Genomic DNA, 20,733 nt, shown 5'->3' on the forward strand with positions numbered 1-20,733 from the left:
CACCACCTTAAAGTAACAGCCAATTGGTCTTAACATAGAATCATTTATTAATACATAAGTTAAAACAAAAATATTCACAAATAGTTGCATTATCACTGCATGAATTTCTGTTAACTAAATTGCTTGTTTGGATGCCTACTGGCTCTAGCCAACTTTTGCAGATAATGTACACCAGGAATACTGCACAAACTATGACAAACTTCTATCCATTCTGGGCTGCCTTCTGGGTGGATTATAGAAAATAATTACGAAAGCTGCACTTTGCAATTGGCAAAGATTTGTAAGTGGCATGTTACCAGTTAGGATTAGGAAAGGAGGAAAGGCACCATATTTAGGCTCAAGAAGGCCACTATCTTGACGAACAGGTTGGACTAGAAGACCTCTGAGGTCCCTTCCAGCTCTATTGTTTTATATTCTGTGAAAATATATCCTATCTCCTGAGCATACTCCTGAAGGGCTGGGTCTTGCCAGTTCTGTTTAGCACAGTAGGTTTTCATTCTGTCTCATATATGGTAGCTAACAGTATTTTTGAAAATTCAGATATACCACTACAAAGCAATGCATCTGAAGAGAAAAAAAACGCTACATTTTTAAAAAAAATTCCTGTTTCCCTGATTTATTAGGTTAAAAACAAAACCGTTGGTTATCTTGCTATATTCTGATTCTAATCCCAGAGATCAATGGGATGAGTTGAGGTAGTTCATTGATATACAAGGCAGTAAGTTCACGTTCACTTTTTCATCACGTTTATGCAGTTGGCATAGATTGGATCTTCTGCTGTAGTAGGACGTTGACTCGCATTTGCTGAGCCCAGGCCAGCCCAGTTTTTGTATTGATGCTGGGGCTATAAAAACAACAACAAGAAGAAAGTAATGGGGGAAAAAATAGCAAAAAAAAAGATTGTCCTTCAAACACAAACACTCACAACGGAGGCAAACTTTCCATGCTGTACTTTAAGAGTTAGGATCAAAACATTAATACACATGCATGTTATCTTATTGCAGATGTGGTAGGCATGAAAGAAAGAAGTTGATGTACAGACTAGCAACCTCTACTACTAAACCACAATTTGTGTAATTGAGGTTTATATAATCCATAATTAATTATTAAAACAAAATCAAATCAATCACTTTGATGTAAGTTGATGCATGACCCCAGCTGAAGAATTTCTAAGAATTATCCAACCTTCCAATCCATACAATGTACTCAAATAAAGAGCATTATTTAGCCAGGTGTCTTTTGTCATGGGGATAGCTGTAGGAGTTCAACCGGAAAAACTGTAGCACTCCCTATATTCAATCTCGGAAGAGTCACAGAGGAGCATCATGTCAAAATAAAAGTTGAAAATAGGAACTTTTGATTTGACTTAACCTTAATGTAGGGGAGAAATATTAAAAGGCTTAAAATACTAAGTGCTAGTAGCTTGCACATATTCCCAGTATGTACCAGGTCTTGTACCTGCTGATGTTACAAATTAAATAAATGCATTTTGAAATTAAAATGGCTACAAATGTCATGACATTTCAGCAGCCTCATTCCAGAGCTTTCTGCATGCGATTTATGGTGAATTTTTTAAAAATGTGGTTTGCTTAGACAAGCAAGCACACAATTGTGCAGGTATTCCAAAATGCTGCTGATCCATAGTCTGTATATTGATTCAAATACATTAATAACAAATATATATATGCAGGACAGGCAGTCCTCACTTAACAACAACAACAACAACAACAACAACAACAACAACAACAACAATAATAATAATAATAATAATAATAATAATAATAATAATAATTTAATTTGTATACCGCCCTTCTCCCGAAGGACTCAATGGCAACTCAATGGCAACTCAATGGCAACTGGGACTGAAATTTCAGTCACCAAACAACTCAGTGGAGTCATAAAATGTGATGTCACATGACTGTGCTACTTAGCAACAGCAGTACCAGCAATTCCTAGTTGCTGTTATTAAGCAAATCAATGCAGGTCATTAAGCAAGGATCTCGTGATCATGACTTTGACTTCCTTCATTTTATTTGTAGGAAGCCAGCAGGGAATGTCACAAATCATGATCATGGGAAACACTGCGATGGTAAGAAATGTAGGTCAGTTACCAGGTGCCCATATAGTGATGAATGTGACAAGAGGAATGTTGCAATGGCTGCAGCTTGAAGGATCAGTCGCTGAATGAGGGTTCTTCAATGAGGACTCTGTCTAAATGAACCATACGACTCTTCCTACTTCTTTGAAATGCAATATCTTATATGAAAATGCTGTCAAAGCTTTTAGCTATTGGAAATATTCTTTTAAAAGTACTTAATCTCATCAAACCACCTTTCTTCTGCCTGCATCCTGCATTATCATTGCTGTGCCAGTGCATGGAAATCATCCAATTTAATACTGGTTGTTTTTTTTTCCCTCCAAGAATGGAAGAAAGATTCAGCTGCAACTGATTCTTCTATTTTTCCTCTGTAGAAAAGGAACAAAGAAAGCTGAACAAAGAAAGCCAAATCCTCAGCCTTTCAGGCTGATATAGTTGTGAAGCTACCAAGCTGGCAAACCATGAAAAGCTGAATATTAGCTACCTAATAGGAATAAAACAGAATCAGCTCAGCTAATGACTGTTATGGAGAAACAAGAAAATTCTGAATAGAATATATGATGTTCTGTGTGACTTATAGATTCTCAGTTATAATGCCATTCTAGAAATAAGTAAATATGATATATAAGGACCACAAGAATATTTCAACCTTACTCCTTTAGCAAGGTCATCTTTTCAGAAGACTATGGGAAAAAAGGAGAACCCTGCCTTTATGTAATCAGTAATGTGTATTGATCTAATCCATATACTTACCTAACCCATTTTTCTTTACATTAAGCCTGATTAATAAAACTCTCTGTGAATCCCCTTAGTCATGTGCTACTGTCAAGAGTTTGACATTGTAACTGGTACAGTTATATAAAAATACTGTTTCAGTATGATTTGGATCCTTTGCCCCAGAGGTGGTATTCAGCAGGTTCTGACCACTTCTGGAGAACTGGTAGCAGAAATTCTGAGTGGTTTGGAGAACTAGTAAATACCACCTCTGACTGGCCCCACCCACTTCTATTCTCTGCATCCCGAGTCCCAGCTGATCAGGCGGAAATGGGGACTTTGCAGTAACCTTCCCCTGGAATGGGGAAGGAATGGTGATTTTACAGTATCCTTCCCCTGCCATGCCAGGCATGTCATGCCATGCCCACCAAGCCACACCCACAGAAAAAAAAATTGAATGCTACTACTGCTTTGCTCCCAATGAGGGTATTGTTTTTTTTAAAAAAGTCCACCAATGAAATAATTGCCATTTGCATGTACCTGTCTACAAGTAGTTTTGTAGTCTCTCATCTTCTTAATTCTTTTCCTCTTTTTGGTGACACAAAAACTAAATGAACAAAAATAATTTTATGGTTGTTAACTATTAATTCTTTTTATCATGATTAAAACTTAAATTATTTTAAATTGCACAACTAAATCAGGATGTTTAGCTGAATAAAATGTTACACAAATCAACTTAACTGAAATCTGTAGCATAGTAGTTTCCAGATCCCTCCCATTTCAGATTTTCCAACAAAGATTCCCTTCCTTCCTTTCTTCCTTCCTTCCTTTCTTTCTTTCTTTCTTTCTTTCTTTCTTTCTTTCTTTCCTTCCCTCCCTCCCTCCCTCCTTCCCTCCCTCCCTCCCTTCCTTCCTTTCTCTCTTTCTTTCTGAAAGATTGGAAATCTTCTATGGAACTTTTTGTTGAAATAAGGAAAGGCTAAATTGATGATTTGGGGATTCAGGGATTAAAAACAGAATGAGGAAAATATTAAGACAATTACTCGATAGAGAGGAAAAGCATAGTTTTAGTATTTCTTTTTCTCTTTATCTTATTTTATATCTCTTTTTGTTTGTTTTGTATTCTTTTATTATATTGAAATGTTGTAATAAAAATATACAAGAACAATTTTAGACTCTTAGTGATATTCAGAATGAGAGTCTAAAAGAGATAAACCTGGAACAAAAGCCACATTTTTATGTGTTTGCAAAGGTCCATTAACTAACTTGTAATTGAACATTTTCAACCAATTGTTACAGACTGAGGCATGAAAAAACTGTTTTCCTTGGCAGAAATCAGCAAGATAGGTTCCCCTAAATGCTTCCATGCCAACTGTAACAACTTGCAGCATATAGTTATCCCTCCTTGTATGGAGATCAGGACGACATTAATTTGATAAGCTGCCGAAAAGATACCATGACAGGATATAAATACAAATTTGGGGACATAGGATACTGGGTGCATTCTGCTATAGTATCGAATCATATCTTACCTTCTGTATGTAAGTATGACCACAATAACCAGGATTAAAAAGGCACCGCTTCCAATAAAAATCATATGCAGCTTAGTAAATAAAAGTGCTAAAAAAGAAACATGGTAAATATAATCAATAAGAGGAAACATTGATTTTCTGAACAATGCATCATCAGAAGACATTTCAAATAACTTATGCTCTGAATAGGGAAGTCTTAAATATACGAGAAGAAATTAGAAAGACAGGAAGACCAGAGTAGAGTATGGAATCCAGAAGAATGAATTATTTTCTGAGATTATTGTAATTCTCTTGTAATCGTAATCAAATTAGAAAGTCGAGTTGATCCACATTAGCTGACATTATTTTGAGCATAAATGGTATCATGCTTGCAGCCATGTAGTGTTTATAGAAGACATTCCACAAATCATTTCCTGTGTATGTATTCTAAGTACAAAGAGAAATAATTTGTTGGCATCCAAGGCAATGAAAAAGTTTAAATTACATTATATTTTGTTGATAAAATACATTATATTTTGTTGATTACATGCTTCTATAGGCAGCTCCTGGCACATGCTCCTATTAGATAATCGGATTTGATAAACCTAGACCAGGGTTTTCTCAATCTTGGCAACTTTAAGAAGCCTTGGCTGGGGAATTCTGTGACTGAAGTCTACACATCTTAAAGTTTTCAAGTTGAGAAACACTGTCATAGACATTACAGGGTAGCAGAGTTGTGGAAGCTTGTGGCTCTCTAAATGTATCTTCAGGTTGCTCCCAGTAGTGCTAGAGAGTATAGGCCATTGGAAGGAATTCTTGAAAGTGCAATTCTGTACAATCATCAGTTCCTTTTCCTCACCTTACAAAATGGAGTTACCTTGAGTGAAGGTTTATCAATCATTGATAGCTTTCAAAACATGTTCTTTAAGTTTCATTTCAAGAGGCGTTAAGAGGAGTGGGAGGACTTTGCCTCCAACATTGCATCAAGGATTTTCACAAAGAAGAAACCTTCCAAGATAGTCATCTGAGAACCGGATATTAAGGATGTTCCATTTTTGTATTGTTAGTGAATAGTAAAATTTCTGCTTTCTGTGTTAAGATAGGCTTTAGATACTATCACATAATAAGAACTCCTAGAGAATCTATGACACTTTTTAAAGGATTAGGTTCTTTAAATAAAAAACAGAAAGCCTGCAAGAAAGTAGTCTTTATGTTACATTTCATATAAATTCAAATCTCAAAGGCTGAGGAAGATAACGATTGTCTTGAAGAACCTTATCAAACTGATCTTCTAAAAATCCAGGTAAAGCTGATTATTAACTTTCTATGCTACTGTCTGAGACATAAAGCTGAAAGACTGTGTTTCCAGCCTATTTCTCAAAGCTGTGCTTGGGAATAAAGCATGTCACTGGTGTGTGACTTCAAAAGCTGAAAGAGCCAACACACTCTGTTGGAATACTTCTCAGCCTATGAAAATGTGATTTAATAGAGTTATAACTAATCAGATGGGAATTGCTGCTTGTCTCCTTTTCCTCACATAAAATCCTATTGTAGGTTATATTTCCCCAATCTGTTTTTTGAGACTCATTTGCTGCAATGAGTCTCAAAAATAATAAAGTACTGATTATCTGTGTTTTGCAGAGCTAATAGCAATAGCAAAAGCATTTAGACTTCTATACCGCTTCACAGTGCTTAATAGCCTTCTCTAAGCAGTCTACAGAGTCGGCATATTGCCCCCAACAATCTGGGTCCTCATTTTACCCACCTCGAAAGGGTGGAAGGCTGAGTCAACCTTGAGCCTGATGAGGTTCGAACTCCCAAATTGCAGACAGCCAGCAGTTAGTCAGCCTGCAGTACTGCATTCTAACCATTGCGTCACTCTTGCTAAATCTGCTGCAGCTAAAAAATGTCCTTCACTTAATCTAGGCAGAAGAATCTACCACAATGTTTCTTAAACTTAACCTTGGATGCATGGATCTCAAACCATGAGATTGAGATGTCCTGATACACATAATCATTTCAGAAGAATGAAGATAGTAGGATGTGAATTTTATTAGGCGTTCTGGCCCTAAGTGTCCCCTTCAAAAATGCAGGAAATCTTAGACAAATTTAAGTACTATTGGGGACTTCAGATTCCAGCCCCCTCTTGTCTTATTCCAGGACCTCCCTGCCTAAAACTGTAGAGTTTTCAAATGACCTTCCAAGATAGGGATCACTTTGAGATTGGTCCAGGTGCTGATTAATTAAAAAGCACTTTGTTAAGCTGGATGACATCTTTTCTGTCACACCTCCAGTTTTCAAAGCACTCCTTCAGAATTGGCATGGAGGAGGAAGATTGACTGACTGGCTACCTGGTCTGAAGTCACACGGTTAGGGCTGGATAGTGCCTAACCCTATGTATGATATCTTCTTCAGAGTCCTTCAAACCCTTACCCCTTCAATCATTACACAGAGTTCGCTTAAGTTCAGCAGTCAATAGAAATTTATCAATGTATCTTCAGCATTGTTCTGAAGCAGGGGTCTCCAACTTTGGCAACTTTAAGCCTGGCAGATTTCAACTGGCTGGGGAATTCTGAGAGTTGAAATCCGCCAGGCTTAAAGTTGCCAAGGTGGAGACCCTTGTTCTGGAGCATCCATGATTTGGAATGAAGACATGGTATACAAAAAGTGGTTTCGACCTTCCCCCCAACCAAACTCTGCCAAAGAAATGGTCAGTTTTGACCCAAAGCCAGTAAGAAAGTTGCAAACTCAATACAATTTGGGCTGCATATCAGGAGCAAAATACAAACAAATAATGCCTGGGCACTCTTTATTTCTTTGTAGCGACTGAGATGCAAACAACAAAAGGTCTGTTTCTTTTCTTTTTTTCCCCTCAGGATTTCAAGTCAGGCATAAATTTCCACCAATTTTAATGTATCATCCCTATCTCCTAGAAACAAGATGTGGAAAGCAGAGACAAATCACACGTTCTGACATCCCTCCTATCTGCAAGGAGAGGAAATACTTATTAAGCCTGCCTTGAAGTTTAGTCCTAGAAACATGTAGGTGAGTGATTTCAACCTTCACTGCCCCTCCACTGCAGTTCTGTAGAAGAAACACTGACAGCTTGTCAGTTCCAACACACACAACTCAAACAAGCAGGTAGACGGTAAAGCCACTTGTTAAGTGCTTCGCTACTAAAAGGCTTGCAATGTTTGCTAAGCACACAGAGTGTAAGAACAGGTCTGTGACAGCACTGAGCCTTGTGGAAGACGAAGCAAAGGTGTAGAGTGCTTAAGCACCATCAGGTCCACCTCTGTGTGATCTCCTCCCTTGCATTTTTCTTGCAAAAGAGAGATGCATCCCAGTGACACCACCTTCAAGTATCTCAACTCTTTTTGAGAATTTGCCCCTTCGCTATGTCATTAGCTCAGGAACAACAACGCTGGAGTTCCTGAACCAGCTAAGGCTGCTTTAAAGTATTAAAAGTGCTGTTAATAGACTTTGCTGCCATGCAGTTTAGAGCAGTGGTAGTCAACCTGGTCCCTACTGCCCACTAATGGGCATTCCAGCTTTCATGGTGGGCGGTAGAAGTTTTGTCCGATACTGAAGCACTTTCCTTTTTTTTTTAATTTAATTGACTTTTTTAAAAAAAAATCATAGCATTATTTAAAAACATTTTCATTAGGTTTTCATAAAATTCCCCGTGACAATTTAAATTTCTGAAAATATACTATTTGTATCACCCGCGCATAAGTTTAGTTCACGTTACGTAAGTGAAACTAAATGGCACTATAGTGCGACCACAAACAAAAGAGCCTCTTCCCAGAATAGCTCGTGCATCTCCCCCCAAACCACCCAGCTGTAACAGACAAGCAGAGCTGATAGCCGGTGTCCCCTCGACAAACCCAATCCACGATGCGCGAGAGGCATGCGCAGACAACGATACACGGCGCATTACTGTGGAACCGATGGGCAGTTAGAAAATTTTACTACTAACAGAGATACAAAAGTGGGCGGTAGGTATAAAAAGGTTGACTACCCCTGGTTTAGAGGATTAGCACTCCTATTGACAGGAATCAGGATCGGCAGCACAGGTAGCAAACAAAAGTCAAACAAAATCCAATGACACAGAGAGCAAAAAAAACAACAACTTCCCCCACCCAAAAAAAATATCACTGCTGGCAAACAATGAAACTGATTCTATTAAAGTGATAAATGAGGCATGTGAAAAGTGAAAAAAAGCAACATCGGAGAATGGCTGTGGCTGACGATAAGGAAAAAGCATCACGGTTGCAAAGGAGCAACCTGTGAAAAGAGGCCTCTGCTTCGATTTTCTGTACCAGCCATTCCATTCTGATTGGGATGCATTCTGATTTTTAAAACAAACAAACAAACATATTTTTTGTGGCACAATAAACAAAAATACAAGGACTTAGGACTTTATTGTCAATGTCTGCTCTTGCTACTAATATTTAAATTGCTGTGTTCATATTCACTTGGTTTCCTGCACAAAGTTTTCGGTATCTTTTCTCAGTCCTTCTATCCTGGGAAATGCATTATTTCTCTTTATTACTTCCATACCAACTTTGGCTAGCTAGCTACTTTCCTCTTTTGCCAACATGTAGAAGCAGAGATGAGGATTAATGCAAACAAGAAAAGTGAAAGAAAGCAGGAAGGACAGGAGAAGGTATAGAAGAGTGGAGAAAGTCCAGCCGTGTTATCACTTAAGCTCTGTGAACAAGATACCTGGACCTCAGGTTTGAAGTTACCCATTCAACTTCAATGGGAGCAGATCTACAGGGAAGTCATTAGAAGGGCAGCAAAAATGTGGAGATATTCTTGCAAAGAGCTCTTGTAAGAGAAGAGCTTAAACTTGTAAGCATGAAGAAGAGAAGATATATTTTCCTGATAGTCGGATGCATTCTTGGGTCTGAGCCAGACTTCAGATTGAACGCTTGCTTCGCAATGTGTTTAGTTTGTGGCATCTGCTGGTAATTGGAAAGAATCACAGCAATGGAAAAACCTCTGCCTGAAAATGTGTTGAAAAATGTGTCCAAGTGGCATCCAAACAATACTCTTTGAATAGACTGTAATATCTTTGTGATTTTTTGTTTTTTTGCATTAAGCAAATTGTTATCTGACCCAGGAAGCCATGAGAAAACTATTTCTATGAACAAATAAAATGTGGATGTAACCATTTTGGTCTTTTCTTAATTTCATGTCCAGGATTCAAGAGACAGTGCTCTACAAATGCAAAAGGGATTTTGTTCTGTTTTTTTTTTTAATGGGAGTTTCCATCAGTTTGATTTGTGTTATTCTAGGACACAGATCTGATTCTTTAGTCTTCATTGCTTAAACTGATGGTTTCTTTCAGTAGGATGCAGTAATACGTTTTTATTTAGTTTTGACATTTCTCACCTTTGCAACATTTCCTTTCTAACACCTTTGCAACATTTCCTTTCCTGTCTACTTTGTGATCATTCAGTCAAAGATAATGTGTTCAACTTTTTTCATGCTCTTTCATTTTTCAGATGTTTAACAGTCACAGAACAATTTAACATATATTTATTTAAGAGCAATGTAAGGATTTTACATATATGTGTGTGTGTGTGTGTGTGTGTGTGTGTGTGTGTAGGTCTTTGGTTATTCGGGTTTTCTCCCGCGTAAAATTGGAAGTGTCTTGGCGACATTTCGACGAAGTCTCATTCGTCATCTTCAGGCTTCAGCTTCGTGCTTCTGGGAGCAATGTGTGATTGCAGTTGTTTCTTCCTTTTTAACTGCTAGTGGGGGTTTGAACTGATTGGGTGGGAGCTTGGCTGTGCTCTGAATGGATGGAGGTTTTTTTGTGCTCTGATTGGCTGGGGGTATGTCCTGTTTGGGTGGGGGCTTGGTTGTGCTCAGATTAGTCTGAGTTACAGGGGGATTTGAGCTGGTGAGCTGCATTGTCAACAGCAATGCAACCCGAATAACCAAAGACCTACATACAAACACCCGCGAAAACATCAGAAAACAAATAGATAGATAGATAGATAGATAGATAGATGATAGATAGATAGATAGTTAGATAGATAGAGTTAGCCTTTTATAAAGAATCATTGCAAATGAGCACATAAAATATATATTAATAATTATAAATAGAAATCCTAGGTTCTTGGAAAGAACTCAGTGTGTATGATGGCCAACTTCAGCTAAAAAAACCACTGGCTATGAGTTCACATTTTTGTCTACATAATAATAAATTATTATTGCATTGGAAGATCTGCAAGAAATACCATTTTCCTGAAAGCAAGAACTGGTGGGATCATAAAATACAGAAAGTAATAGACAATGAAGATGCTAAAGTGCTCTGGGACTTTGGACTTCAAACAGACAGATACCTGCTACATAACATCCCAGATTTAACAATTGTCAATAAGAAAAACAAAAAGCCTGAATAGCAGATGCGGCAGTGCCTGGAGATGGCAGAATAAAAGAGAAATAACTGGCAAAGATAACAAAATGCAAAGACCTGCAAACAGAAATAGAACAACTGTGGTAAAGGCAAGCAAGGGTAGTACCAATAGAAATAGGCGATTTAGGTGCAATCCCAAAATAACTCTAGCAACACTTGAATGCTATCTGCATTGACGAATTCATCATCCGTCAATTGCAAAAGGCAACTTTACTTGGAACAGTTTACATCCTGCAACAATACCTTTAAAACTATTAAATGACAACATCTCCTGTCTCGGGAACTTGGGAAGGACTCGATAGATGGACAAAAATGCCAAATGCAGTCCAAACATCTGTGACTCATGGTGTGTGACTCATCACCATCATTATCGTTCTCATTATCATTATATGCTTTCCTTTAACTTACCATAGCTATTAGTGGTCAGTTTTATCCAGCCAGTTCCATTTTCTCCATTCACCTTGTCGTAAGAAAAGCGGTACATTCCATAGTCAGAAGCTGTGACATCCCAAAGTACAATTGAACTTTCAGAGATACAATCTACGCGGTTTTGATAATCCGAGCCATAGATTGGCATTTCAGAATCCACACATTGGATTATGAGATCTATACAGTCGGGTTGCACTTTTTCCCATGTCATTCGATTCACTGCTACATCAGAGTTAGACCAAGATTCGAAAGTGACATTTTCTCCTGGTTTAGTAATCAAATGACGAATTAACAACTTTGAAAATTCAAATGCTCCTGCTTTGAAAAAAAAATGATAAAAGTTAAGAAGTGTGAGAGAAAGGGATAATGACATGCATAATGTATTTATGTTCAAAAATGTTACATGTCTTGTCTGCTTTAGAAGCACTCAAAACAGCTGACAAGTTAATTAAAAACAGTGATATAAAGCAGTAAAATAAGTACAAGTAACATTTAAAACCACCATTTACAATATTCTACATAATTATAACATCAATTGATCAGAAAGGTGAGAACCAATTAGATTTTTGAGAAATGCCAGGAAATATCACAGAAAAAAAAAAATTTGTTTTATCTTATACTTGAACTAAAATAATTGGAGGTAATTATTATATCCAATACCTTGCATGGAAAGTTGTCCCCCCAAAATAAGGACAGCCACCAAACCATCTAATTTCTATGTGAATGATTGTCTGTGAAGCCTGGGTGGAAACTGTGAGGGAAGCTCTCTAGTTGTTTTGGATTAAGAGAGATATTCTATGATCTCTTCTTTGAGCTCCAGTCCAGTCACAACTCTAGTTGATTTATTTTGGATCAACCAAAAGGTCCAAAATCAAGAAATGCTCCATTATAGGACTCCATACTGACACATTATAATACTAAGTTATAATATTAAGAGGTGAAATGGGTTTGGGCCAATGCGGAAAGTTCTTCATGCTCCAAAAATACTTGGACAAAGAGTCATATATACACATACACACATACATACATACGCAGATACAGATACAGATAGACATATACATATCTCCAGCTTCCTCAGAGACACTTTCTACAACAACTAATCTCAGTGAACAGGTTGGACATTTATGGCATAATCTTGCAGAGAAATCAGTTTATTTGCTCCTTACTATATTTCAGATATTGAGTAAAATATTGTTTCCTAATTTGGGCTTTAGAAACTAAATGATATATTGTCCCTGTAATTTTACTCTTACAATTTATTATACCTGCTCTTGTCTTTATTTTTTCTTTTATATGACATGCTGCTAATGATTATTTTTAATTATGATTATACGAGGTTCCTAATAATTAATGGGTGTAATTTATAAAAGAGAATATTTGTAGCTCAGGGTTGAAGTGTGGGGTGCTCTCTGAGCTTGGTTGTTTCCTTGCAGGTGTTTCATTACCCAAACTAGGTAACATCATCAGTGCTAGTAAGGAGTGAGGTTTGCTCTCAGTTTATATTCTAGTGGCTTACCCTGTCATTTTTGGTGGGGATATTTTATTTATTTATTTATTTATAATTACATTTCTATATCACACAGTCTCCCGAAGGACTCAGGGCGGTGTACAGCCAATATTAAAATACACATACCACTATAATATAAATATAATAAATAAACACTATTTAAAAATGTTAAGTCCTCGGGGATACGACGTGCTTAGAGAGAGCTGTCAGCCAACTGAAGATCGTGATTGGCTAAGACGCGAGCTGCCTGAAGGAGGGAAACCTGAAGCTTCCCTATTGGTTCAGCCGTCTGACAGCTCCGTATTTAAGGAGCTGTCAGAGGGCAAACGTTGTTGCGTTGCCTCACAGAGTTCTGCCTGTTACCTGTCTGTTATTAACATTAAATAGGTTGAGTTATCGCAACCTGCCTGGCCTCAGTTATTCGCCCCCCTGGTTCTCCCTATAGAACAAAAAACAATTTAAAAACAAATATTTAATGGCCGAATCACTAAAACGGTCGAAGACTGATTAAAACCCATTAAAATTTTGCTAAAATACATTCTTAGGCTAGTCCCACTCGGTGAAATAATAAAGTCTTTAGTTCACGTTTGAAGGCCCGGAGGTCGGGGAGTTGGCGTAACCCCGGAGGTAACTCGTTCCATAGGACTGGTGCCGCCACAGAGAAGGCCCTCCTCCTGGGGCCCGCCAACCTACATTGTCTTAGAAGTTCTTTGGTTGGACTATTTACTGTTGGCTGTTGGACATAATTTATACATTAAATAAAAACAAAGGAAAAATGAATCATTTTGTTTTATTTTCTAAAATGAGAAGCGTTATTACGGGGGAAGAAGTTGTTAAATGTGTTTTGATCACTCAGGGGTGTCCACAGGGGAATAATAATAAAAAGAAGTCAAGCTGACAACTGCAACTGCATCATTAAAGTGCTGCCCTTTTGACTGTTTTGTCCTTTACCTTGGTGGGACAGAAACATTTCTTGAAACGTATTTACCTAGTGCAACTATAAATCACGTCAGACATGTCCACTTCTAGCAAAACAGGAACGAAGAAAACATCTAAAAGGATTATTTGAGCGAAAGAAAATTGGATGCTGCTAAGAAAGAATTTTGGTGGATCTAATGGAGCTTTCAGCTTTTTTTCCCCCTACCCTTTCTTGCATTTTTTTTTTATATTTACTGAGTGCAAGAAACACACCTCTAAGCACATATTTTTACTTTATTCATCTACTCTTTTGTTTTTTATCAGCAGATAGTTACAATAGAAAAAAAAAGAATCATGTCAAATTCCTTCATTGATGTGAAAGCATGCATATTGTTTCACTGAATTGCCTACTTTCAAATTTATGGCTTCTTAAGCTACAGATTTGCTTTTCGGTTTTCTTTATGCCCTACAACCATCTCATGTTTTTATAATTTAAACTGCCTTTTGGTTGACTGTAACAGACCTGAGGAGTTGACACATGACACATAAGCCATAGTCGTTTTAAATTATTTTCTATTGCATAGCACATTGCATGAAAAATTATGGTTATATTGCTGTTTAATTTTCAGTAGCCCTTTTAAGAACTATTTTCATATTGCCTAATTATGCTTGATGGCTTATTGGTGTCCTCCAGAAATAGTTTCATCAGTTTCCATGATCCTTAGTTGGATTAGCTATTGATTTTGTTCAGTAGCACAAACTGTGACTCAGTAGCCAGATTGGGAAATTCAGAGTTTATAGTTTTTGTCGTTAAATTTCATTGACTTATAATTCTTTGTAAGACCTTAGCATAACAGTCTTCTGTGGTGAGAACAGAACTAATGAAGAAAAACTTGTTACAAATGATGATCAAGAAGATTGACATCTTCTGAAAAGTGTACTTTCTCCTTTGCGACAAAGAACTCTTAAAAGTGGAGGAAAACTATGCTTCTATTATTGTGCTATTCCAGATAATTCTGAAGTATATTCATGTTACAATGAATGACAACTATAGATAGGACTAAAAATGTGTCAAAACTATAGTCATAGTTACTGAATTACAATTATCTGATGAACATCAATATCTCAAAAAAAAAGACTTCTTATATCACATACATATCTTTGGTTGTTCCGGAATGTTACAATAAGGACCAAATATATACTCAAAATATTTATCTAAAATGTATATTCACCAGAAACAAATTACTGGTCACAGATTTTTAAAAATGAAAGAATTTGAATTAAATCTCTTCCTTCTTGTATCAGCCAACTTTACAAATATTTAGATTCGGCCTTGGTATCAGCTCTAGAAGGCAAATGTCTAGTTCCTCATGAATTTCAGAATTTGTGCTTCTAATTATATTTTATCCTTCTTGCTGCCATAGAGGATTTTCTAAGCCAGAACCTTCCTATTCTATTGTTCATTAGGATTTATTCAGAATTTAAACTGGGGACTCTAAAATAGCCATCCCTAGTCTGAGTATTCTCTGTCATCCCAGAACTAAATGGCTATTTGGGGAATATTGAGAATTAAAATTCACATCTCAGGAGGGCATTCTGAATGGGGAAGGAACCAGAATGCTATCTTGGCAGCTTGAAGATGTGTGGACTTCAACACCAAGAATTCCCCAGCTGGCCATGCAGGCTAGGGAATTCTGGGAATTCTGGGAGTTGAGGTTCACGCTTCTTAAAGTTGTTGAGGTTGAGAAACATAGAACTAGAAGTTAGCATAATCAAAGTCTCAACCGAGTGGCAATTAAAATTTCAGCTGGGACAACATTCATGAAAAAAAGGGTGCAAGGAATATAGTCTCCTTCTTCCATGTGCATACAGTGGCAGCTTCCAAAATTAAAGGCTTCTAACAATTGATTGAATAAATAGTAGCGAATATAATAATCTACAGCATCTATAAAGAAAAGCAATGATTCCTTTGGTACCATTTTTTTTCTTTAGATAAAATATCGATGGTACCTGTGAAAAGTATATCTCAAGAGCCTTTGACTCATTATCTAAACTAAACCCACCAGCAATGGTTTTTAAGTACAAAATGGTTCATTGCTAAAGAGGAAAATTAATATAGTTTTAATATGACATCTTTGGGTGAAGGGGGTAGAAAATATAGCAGGTGCCATGAAAGCATAATGCACAATTGTAAAATTATTTTATAAGCAAATGAGTAATTTAAGCAGAGGCACATTTATAGAAAAAAAAAAAGAAAGAATGGGAGAAAGATCATTTCTTTTCTTGTTTTTGTTACCACTGTGTTTCAACATCTCCTGCTATATACAAATCAGAAGAATATTTTTTTTTGCTCAGAAAATTCCTTTCAAGATCACATAACAGGGAGGTGAAGTCTCTTGAATCTATTTTCCATTTGAACCTTCTTTTCACAAATTTCTTCTCCCTCCCTTTTTTTAATGATGTTGCAAAGGAATATTTTTCCTAGCAAAAAAGAAGTCGAAATTTCATGCAGTGAGGAAATAATAAGTCGTTTTAAAGTACAAAACTGATGGGCAGGTGAACAAGGAATAGATTACTCCATTTCTTCTAAATTTCGCTTGTCCGTAAAATAATCTCTCCCTGTTACATGCAAGTGTTGCGAGGTTCCAAAGTGGGGGGAAGTGGTGTGTGCCAAAGAAAGAGACTGCTTTATGTTTTATTCTATGCCACCATTGTAGAATAAAGCACAGTAGCCTGGATTCACGCACTGAATGAAGTCATAAAGTCATGAAGTCTTCCTCTGTCCGGGTGAGGGGTACTTTTAAAATATGATGAATAAATCCAGTTTGCAAACCATGGAGTTCCCAAGATCCACAAAGCCAAACCAAATAAACTATGTTTATTATTTGCACTACATGTGAACCCAGTCAGAGACGGTGACCATATCTGTAAAGGAACACTGTATCTGACAGGTGATATTTTGCTATGCTTTTCCAAAAATTACACTTCTTGTTTGATAGAACTAATGAGTTAAAAGTAACATTGAATATCACCTAGTCTAATCCCTGATCAGTTAACCAATTAAGAATTTGAAAACAAAGCTAAGATCTTCTTTTTCCTTGGCAGTTTTAAAAATCTATCTCTGTTCTTTCTCTTTTAGAAGATATTGACTATTAATGGCTTTGGGTGAGGAAGGAGCTGCCTGAAACTCACTGTAACATCAATGGGAAGGTAGGAATAATTCACCTGAGAGCATCTTCACTGAAATTTGATTTCTTTTCAACTGTGAAAGGAAATATCCAGAATTTGAATTTACCAGTAGTTTATAAAATGGAAATAAAAGAGATTTACCTTACCAGATTGAACAACGTGTATCGTCTTTTCCAAGATCCCATATGGAAACGTATGAAAGGAACAGAGGTAAAAACCAACATCTTCCTCAGTGGTGTTGCTGAAAATCAAGGTCTTATTGTCTGAGGTAAAATTAGTGACCAGGACTCTGCCCTTATAGTTGCTTCCAATATGTAGATCATAAGGTAGCCTGAAGGCAGCAATGAGCTGTTTTGTTTGATTCTCTTCCTTCTCCCATACCATCTGAGAAATAGATGCATTCTTTGGGCAGACACATTTAAGAGCCATGGTACTGGAGAGTTTCACAATTGAATCCACGTGTTTTCCCTCTGCCATTAAAGATACATTGCCTAAAATAGAATATTTTTATTTTGTTAAAACAGTGAGTCACAAAAAATATCCACTTAACGCATGCGGCACTGATCAAATGAAGTCTTTACCTCAACCCAAAGTCTTGAAAGTTGCACAGCAAGCTTTGCAAGCCCATCTCCAAAGTTATTACTAATAACATTACAATGACGTTATAATATTGGCTACAATTCTTCATTATCCAATTCATTTTGAATATAGTCAGATTCACTAATGAGTTAAAACATCCATAGGATTGCAACACCAGAAACAAATAGCAGTGGTCTTACTTTTCTTGGAATAACTTACTTCCAAACTTCATAGATTTCTAAGACACTTAGCAGGAAGTAAGCAGGCAAAAAACAACAACAACAACAACAACGAGAAAGAAATGTATCAGTTAAGAAATGAGTCTTACTTTGATAGGACTGTAGAAAAGCCATCACCAAGAACACAAGGCAATTCATCTTCAGCACAGCTAAAAGGGCTGAGAGAGCTTCATCTATGCTTTCTGTGTTTCCTGGTCACATGGTAGGGAGGATGGTATTTTTATCTGAACTAGCAAGACAAAGGGCTGCATCACTTTGGGAAACTGTTGTAGTGCAGGGGTTCCTTTAAAGAGACACAGGAAGCCCATTTACACAAGTTGTCATGAATTCCATGACAATCTAGGACACCACAGGCTACTCCCCCCACCCATCAATTCCAATATTACTTTTGTGCTCTAAATCTATGCTAAGAAAATTGATTGATTGACCTTCCTGAATTGGTTCTTGCTTTCTCAGTTGAGTTTCTCTGTCTTAGTGTTTTGAATGAAAGCATTGGCAGCACTTTGTTGTATCTGTAAAATTGTGCTTACTGATTCTTATGTCTGTCCTTCCTTCCTTCCTTGTGCAAATGAATATCTTTGCCAGGGAACAAATAAAGCCTTCCCTTAGCTTCTGATCTATGGAAATTTTCAGTCCATCCAGGTCAAGGTTGTCCCAAATGTGTTTTTTCAAAGGGCAACTGACCTTTCTTTGTTTTTGCTTGAAGATGTTTTGCTTCTCATCCAAGAAGCTTTTTCAGTTCTGAATGAGATGAACTGAAGAAGCTTCTTGGATGAGAAGCAAAATTTCTTCAAGCAAAAACAAAGAAAAGCCAGTTGCTTTTTTGGAAGAAAAAACACCTTTGGGTCCCCTTAGCTTCCATTTCAGCCATTTAAAAAGTAAACTAATTTAATTGGCCTCCATTAATCGGCTGAACCAATATAGCCTAAACATATTATCTTGTTAGGCAGCCAAGGTAGACACTGAATGTGAGACATAAATCTTTGCCCTGTATACACTGATCTTAAACGAAAAGGCATTACCTTTTGCAAAAACAGGCTGATTCAGGGGTTATTTACAATTACATTTTGATGTTTGCCACAGAAAATAACTGCACTGTAAGATATGTAACTATTATTGCTTGTTCCCTTACAATTATGATTATTTTAATCAACCCACCAGTCTTTAATCATAACTTCTATTTAAGTGAAATAAGTTCTTTCTGCTCTTTTTCTTATGTTCTTTGGCTAGATTTAAGCTACCTAGAACTGTAGTCAGATGAATGTTACATTGTTAGAATATTGACTGTTGTGTAGGTGGGTCGAGGACAAACTCGGAGGAGCCGGCTCAGAGTGGCCAGCTCACTACGCTAAGTTGTCTCTGCCAACTCACTACAAAGTCACCACAGGACATTTCCACACAGCCAATTCACTGCGGGGGACAACTCACCATGAGTGGCTGGAGGCAGAGCTGGATAGGTGAGCCCCTAGAGTTGCAGCAATAGCATTTAGACTTAGATACCCCCCCCTCACAATGCTTTACAGCCCTCTCTAAGCGGTTTACAGAGTCAGCATATGGCCCCCAGTAATCTGGGTCCTCACTTTAGCAATTTTGGAAGGATGGAAGTCTGAGTCAGCCTTGAGCCAGTGGGACTCGAATTCTGGCAGTCAGCAGAATTAGCCTGCAAGACTGCAATCTAACCACTGGGCCACCATGGCTTATAGATGGAGTTTTATATCTCCCATTCCATTGTTTTAGAATTACTAATACATTCCCAATCTCCAACATAGAAAAGTTCATAGTTATTGCAGCAGTTGTAAATCTGTTAAGAGTTCCCCAATTTTTTTTGTCAGGCAAGCAGATCTAACAGGGAGGGCATTCACCAGGTCTACGGAGTCAGGTAGTGCATTCCAGGCATTGACAACTCTGTTACTGAAGTCGTACAGTATTTTCTGCAATCAAGTTTGGAGCGGTTTACCATAAGTTTGTATCTATTTTGTGCTCGTGTATTGTTGTGGTTGAAGCTGAAGTATTCATTGTCATGCAGGACATTGTAGTAGATAATTTATGTACTACACTGAAGACGGCAAAGTTCTACGTTTCCTAGGGCCAAAATTTCAAGTCTGGAGGTATAAGGTATTTTGTTGTGAGCAGAGGAATGGAGGACTCTTCTCTGGACTCTTTCGATTGTATTAATGTCCAATATTTCTTCCCCAACCCCCCAAAACTTTAACCTTAGACTGCCTACTGTTGACCTCACCCCATTCCTAAGAGGCCTTTAAGGGGCGTGCATAAGTGCACCAGCGTGCCTACAATCCCTGTCTTAATGTTCCCTTTTATTCGTATCCATTTCATGTATTCATAATCATGTTTATACTTATATCTGTTATCTAATACATGATTGATGAAAATAAGTAAATAAAAATAAATAAAAAATGTCATCAGAGTTGTGCCTTTTCAGCAACAGCAGCTGCATGTGAAACAGCATTTCCCTGAAAATCTAGATGATTCTGACCTTGATAGTCTTTCATTGGGCCAAGTGGCTAGACGAGCTCTCCTGTTGTCACATGAGCTTTTTTGATTCATATAATACTGTCAAATGAGTAGGGTTATTCTTTATCTTTGTACACTGCAGTTATACATTGTTGGTTTTTCTCTGTGTTTTTAATCCTTGTAAGCTGCCCAGTTGCTTGTGTGATGGGCGGCTGTGTCAATCACATAAACAAATACTTCCATTTTAATCCAACAGACAAAAGCTGTGTATCACACAGCAAGTATAGCCCATCAAGTCAGAAGACAATCTTAACAGTATTATAAGAAACCGACATTGGTTGAAACATAATTTCTCAGGCTGTATCACCTAGCTGTGAAATGGAGATACTGGGAAACAAGATAAGCATTTCATTGTTCCCATTGCAAAGTTCCAAGGATGATATACTGAACAGAAATTCCATCATATTTAATTTAAAGTTATTCAGTAAAATGCCACATGAAAGGCTCCACTCAGGACAGCAGCACAATGCGCTTTCTGATATCGGATGTATTATCTAAGGGCTGCAAAGCAGTGTGCCAAGATAAATTACACCTTGCACTATTCTGCCATCAGAGGTAGATAGCTGTTTTGATTTAAACTCGGG

General features: G+C 37.3%; 1 protein-coding gene across 1 annotated transcript; it reads right to left on the reverse strand.

Annotated features, from left to right (window-relative positions):
• Positions 1–69: 69 nt before the first annotated feature.
• Positions 70–17,915, reverse strand: CD226 (CD226 molecule). Its single transcript, XM_058178566.1, has 6 exons — positions 17,707–17,915; positions 16,946–17,290; positions 11,165–11,503; positions 4,345–4,432; positions 3,353–3,419; positions 70–844 (listed from the first exon to the last, which is right to left on the reverse strand). Exons 1-6 carry the CDS (start codon positions 17,753–17,755, stop codon positions 731–733), a joined length of 1,002 nt encoding a protein of 333 aa, XP_058034549.1. The 5' UTR covers positions 17,756–17,915; the 3' UTR covers positions 70–730.
• Positions 17,916–20,733: the final 2,818 nt, after the last annotated feature.

Source organism: Ahaetulla prasina, chromosome 3, assembly GCF_028640845.1.
Source record: "Ahaetulla prasina isolate Xishuangbanna chromosome 3, ASM2864084v1, whole genome shotgun sequence".
In the NCBI taxonomy this organism is placed as follows: Eukaryota; Metazoa; Chordata; class Lepidosauria; order Squamata; family Colubridae; genus Ahaetulla; species Ahaetulla prasina.

Coding starts and splice junctions, on each gene's coding strand:
- CD226 (XM_058178566.1), bottom strand. CDS start 17,755: ATGAATTGCCTTGTGTTCTTGGTGATGGCTTTTCTACAGTCCTATCAA. Junction 4,433..11,164: donor ACTGACCACTAATAGCTATG/GTAAGTTAAAGG, acceptor TTTCTTTTTTAG/CACTTTTATTTACTAAGCTG. Junction 845..3,352: donor ACAAAACTACTTGTAGACAG/GTACATGCAAAT, acceptor TTGTTTTTATAG/CCCCAGCATCAATACAAAAA.